General features: G+C 45.5%; 2 protein-coding genes across 2 annotated transcripts in view; both read left to right on the forward strand.

Annotated features, from left to right (window-relative positions):
• Nucleotides 1–4,667, forward strand: part of T265_15172 (hypothetical protein) — a gene marked incomplete at both ends in the record, with an annotated part of 45,177 nt that overhangs the window by 25,095 nt on the left and 15,415 nt on the right. The window contains 3 exons of the mRNA XM_009176912.1: nt 140–359; nt 460–585; nt 1,538–1,786. Of these exons, the coding sequence (XP_009175176.1) occupies nt 140–359; nt 460–585; nt 1,538–1,786 (595 nt within the window). The remainder of the gene's footprint in view (nt 1–139; nt 360–459; nt 586–1,537; nt 1,787–4,667) is intronic.
• The window catches only part of T265_10520 (hypothetical protein), a gene marked incomplete at both ends in the record, with an annotated part of 19,092 nt that overhangs the window by 4,438 nt on the left and 9,987 nt on the right, over nt 1–4,667 (forward strand). The window contains 4 exons of the mRNA XM_009176913.1: nt 140–359; nt 460–585; nt 1,538–1,786; nt 4,379–4,536. Of these exons, the coding sequence (XP_009175177.1) occupies nt 140–359; nt 460–585; nt 1,538–1,786; nt 4,379–4,536 (753 nt within the window). The remainder of the gene's footprint in view (nt 1–139; nt 360–459; nt 586–1,537; nt 1,787–4,378; nt 4,537–4,667) is intronic.

Here is a 4,667-nt window from a genome sequence, read left to right on the forward strand (position 1 = left end):
CAATACAACCCGAAGCGGATAGAATTAAAGATTATATATCATCACACATCACGGCTACGAATTTTACTGTTTGCTTTGATATTTATATGTTCTTTCTTGATGAACGGTACCTGATCTGAATCCGCCTTCTGTTTGTCAGTGCTGCGTTGGATCAGAACTCCAGAAGTTTGACAGACCATTCTATTCCCAGCGTGCCCATAAACCCAGCTAGCCTCAAGCAAGTCCTAATTGCAGGAGCCACACCACTTTCTCGTATTCACCTGTTTGGAACGGAACCGATACAATGGCCAAACTCCCCGGATTCGAGCAGTATGTTCGAGCAAGGAGCTGGTTTGGTGGACTTGCGCGTGGCGTTCCAGGTAAAGCAGTGATAACCTATCGAATGGCCACTGTAGTTTGTGGCCATCGCAGTTGTTTCCACTGACCGATTTGTCGTCTATTTCACGCACCATTCCACAGACTTTGCAGCAACTGAAACCACAAGCCACAATCATGCCCAGCTATTTGGATTTCACCGAGTGTCCGTACATGTGGCCTTACTGTTCTCAACCGTTCTATCACACAATGCAACCGGTTGTGGTCAATGTAAGTGCTTTGCCATTGTGTGAGTAGTCTAACTACCTTGTCCTTGACTGACCACCAATCGTTCGGACATACCGGTTCCTTTGTAATCCCTCCCTGATTCAACGAAACCTCACTATCGTACAGACCTTGAAGCTTCTCCGTTGGAAGCCTCCAGATATAGACCGGCTGGGGATACAGTATGCTCGGAACCGTAGTTTCTTTCTACCGAAGTATGCAAACCACTTATCACGCGTATTTCTTTATCCTCGAACCGCTGACTGGTTGCATTCCTCTTGCGGTTGTATTGCTTACTTACGTTTGTTCGACTTACTGTCCCGTTGATAGAATGGGTGGTGTACAATTGTGTACGTATACGGTACAACACATTGCGATACTTGTATTGGTAACGAGACGCTTTTAAACGGCACACACTAGTCATAAGGTTGCTGAAATTTCTTCAACAACCCACGGCTCGTTTCACTCTTTCTTGGGCTCATCAGGTGGGCACAGTCCCTGAGTTTACGTCAACCTTATGTTCAACTTGAACCCAGATTGGACCGATCGTGAGAACTACTTCCATTTATGCACGAATTTGGTTTCGATGGGAGACTCAGCTGAATCGCTCGTGTATCATGGTCCGCTTCAACTGAATGTGCAGCACCAAGCAGTTTCGTGTTTCAATTGGTTTGATATTCGGGATATCGCAATACGTTGTTGAAGCGAACCGCCAAAAACGAGAGGTTCAGCTTGTTTTAGCCGAGTCTCTTGTCAAAACCAAAATTCATATGCAAATGAAGATATTTGTCGAAAGATTTTTTAAGCTTTTTTTCTGTTAACGCCACTTTTAAGAACATTGATTTACCTCCAAACGTGCCCGTAAGATGAGTCAACTTTTCGTAGCATTGTTGCCATGATCCAGGTACAGTTTGATGAAGATTTCTCCTAATTTTGTCGCGCTCATGATGCTTTCTAGTTGACGATTTTGAATTCAATGGCAGTAAGCGGACAAATTGTTGACGCTCCTGTCTATCACCCTTATTCTGATCGGAACGGGCATCGATTGCGTGTGGGTTTCACCTACAACAAACATCTGTGGCCTTGGAGTGGCTATTTGGCTGTCCACTTCGAAGTTGAGTTCGAATCGAACGACCCTCTCCCATCAGACCGCTTTTCTGGTCTTGCCGAAGGATACATCACGTTGACTGTGGAATCCGAAGATGATGTAAGCTCATGGTTTGCAGTCTTTCGTTTGAGCATCTTTCTATTTTTGAAAGCCTAATGAAGGTGTTTAAGGAATCCGTTTGGCTTTGAACTTTGTTTTGGAGGATTCAAATATCGTCGGTGGGGTTCGAGTTGGCTCAGTGGTTCAGGCGCAAACTTATTGACTTGAAGGTCCGTGGTTCGAACCCGACTCTTCTGCATGTCGACTGCAACTGTCTAGCTAGGCCTGGGTAATATGACAGTATCTCAACACTGGTGCTTCCTTCGGGTGGCATGGCAGCTAAGCACTGAAAGGGTGCCACACCTGAGCCGTTTAATATTATTTATTATGTTACTGTTGTCAGTGTAAGTAAGCGCTACCATACTTTTGAACTATCTGACACGTTCACGTATGTGATCTGTCTCCTTCACCTGGCGTGTCCTCGGCGACTCTGGGGCACATGGTTTGCTGGCAGGTGTTTAATCGGGTTTGAAGTCTCCTGCTTTGCAACTTCTCAGACGAAGGTCACTCGGCTGAAAAAATTTTTATTGTGAGCGCCTGCAGTGTCCACAACGTTTTTATGGAATCTAAAGACTTGGCCAGGCGTGTTTTTAGGTTTCACGATGTTCTTACGTTGGAGGGCGATAAAGTGCCTGGTCATCTGCGGGCGATTTGAACCTTGTTCCGTCAGCTTTTGACAGAATGCGGTGCCTGAAATGTGTTCACCCATAAACCTGAGGTTAGGAGTGATTTTGCAGGCTGTAGAATACTTCGACGTATTCAGGAAAGCCCACTTGAGTGACGCGCAAAATCACAAGCCAAAAACTGTGGATTCTTGAGATTTATCAAAAGATGCGTTATTACATGTATGAAATACTCAACAACAGGGGTACAAACCTCGAATTATGGAAGTTCCCATCTTAATTGTTGCACGAATTAGTGCAGGTCCAAAGAAAGCCCGGAGAAGATGGCAAATCGATCTTAGTTTGCGAGACACGCCAGGGTACAACACGTGGAACGCCAAAATGGTCAAAAAGAGCACGTAAAGGATGGCCAACCAAATTGGTTCGACAAGTCCAGGGTTAAAAGTTCATAAGGGATTACAAATGCATATCGAGTCTATCAGGTAGATGCAGTAAACAGCAGTAGACAAGGGAAGAGTTTGACTGGGGAAAAGGAAGTACACAGGCAGTGAGGTGACTTTGAGATTTCGTACCGGGATTTCATGATCCAGGTTGGATTGATCCAGGAGCACCGTTTTTGCCGTGTTGTCCTTCGTAAAATACCGTTATTTCCGTACGTATATGGCTTTCTCGAATCCCACCGAATGGCGGAAATGGAACGAAGTAAAAGACGACATGATCTGGTTCAACATATTCAGCGAGAAAATCGGCTGGATTCAGTTGAGTTTCGCGTGAAAACCAAATTTCTTTACAAATCGGAATTGTTGAATACCGTCTAATTCGGGTTCAGACGGAGCATAAGCTTGACGTAAACTCCGGGACTGGGTCCACCTGATGCGCCTAAAGAAGGTCGAACCGGTCGCAGGCCGTCAAATTTTTCAGCAACCTAATGAGTAGTGTGTTCCGTCTAGACAATGTTTTATTCGTCTTGCCAACCGGCAGCTACGTTCATTTCATTAGCCTGTAAAATGAACGGTGTGGTTCATTTGGGATGAATATAATAAGTGATCCTTCACGTGTGGAACGGTGCATAGCTGTCATACCATGTGGAGGAAACACGAGGGTCTAGATATTGCCAGCTTGCCCAGGCCCAGACAGGAACACCTATCGGGATTGGGTTTGATCTACAGACCTTCCGGTTACAAAGTTCGCGCTTTGATGGCTGAGCTATGTCGAGCCCGTGGTTCATTTGATTGGCCTCGGAATAGTGTTCGCAGAGCTTGGCAATTGGCTTGCAACCGTTTCGTCACCATACGGGGAGACATCATCGGTGCACACTTGGGTGGATACTTTTTCCTCCCCCCGTGCGTTTATATAGCATTTGTAAACGTGATTGGCTACTTGGGAGCAGCGTTTTCATAAATCCATCGGTCCATTCATAATCTTAATTGTGTTGCGGTCTGCGTCGTTTTGAGTTGATTGGTTATCCCAACGTCTTCTATTTTTGGTTGTTTCTCCTCTGCCTTTGTTTGGCATTGCGTTGTGTTCCGACCTTCTCGAGCTTGATCGGTTGATTACACTACCCTATTTCCTCCATTGCAACGGCTTGTGCCCTTGCGTCCGCCGGTTAATTTGGTGCTTTGATTCATTAGTTGGGAGTGTTCGCATATTCGAACGTGTATTACCAGTACGACTAAATTCACTCTTCTAGACCTCGAAATTCCGGAGATCATTGAGTCATTCTGGAAGAATCCTTGTAGTTACTTGACTTTTCCGCCTGTGAGAACAGATTCAGATATTCCTCTTAGGCCATCATTTCAATTTAGGGATGTTTGAACTTTAAGTAAACGCACGCAATATCGAAACATACGAAATCTGAATAGGCTAGAATCCCTCACTGCTATCGTCCAACTTGGGCAATTTTCGGTTATACTGTTGCACAAAGTGTTCTAGAATTTGACATCATCTTGATGTGGATTAGTTGGGATAGCGGGGCGAGATGGCTCAGTGGTTAGAGCGCGAATTTACTGACTGGAAGGTCCGCGGTTCGAACCTGACTCGACTTCATCTGTCTAGGCTTGAGCAACCTGGCAGTATCCCAGCCCTCGTGCTTTCTTCAGGTGGCATGGCAGCTAGGCACCGAATGTGGTGTTACAGCTGAGCGATTATTTTGTTCATAGTCACACCAGTCCCTGATAGTTTTACACCAAAATTATCCGAAAATGGCCCTGGTAGCATACGGGCTCATCGGGTCGTTCCACGGCCTAGCATCGTGTTGA

This window comes from Opisthorchis viverrini, assembly GCF_000715545.1.
Source record: "Opisthorchis viverrini unplaced genomic scaffold opera_v5_373, whole genome shotgun sequence".
In the NCBI taxonomy this organism is placed as follows: domain Eukaryota; kingdom Metazoa; phylum Platyhelminthes; class Trematoda; order Opisthorchiida; family Opisthorchiidae; genus Opisthorchis; species Opisthorchis viverrini.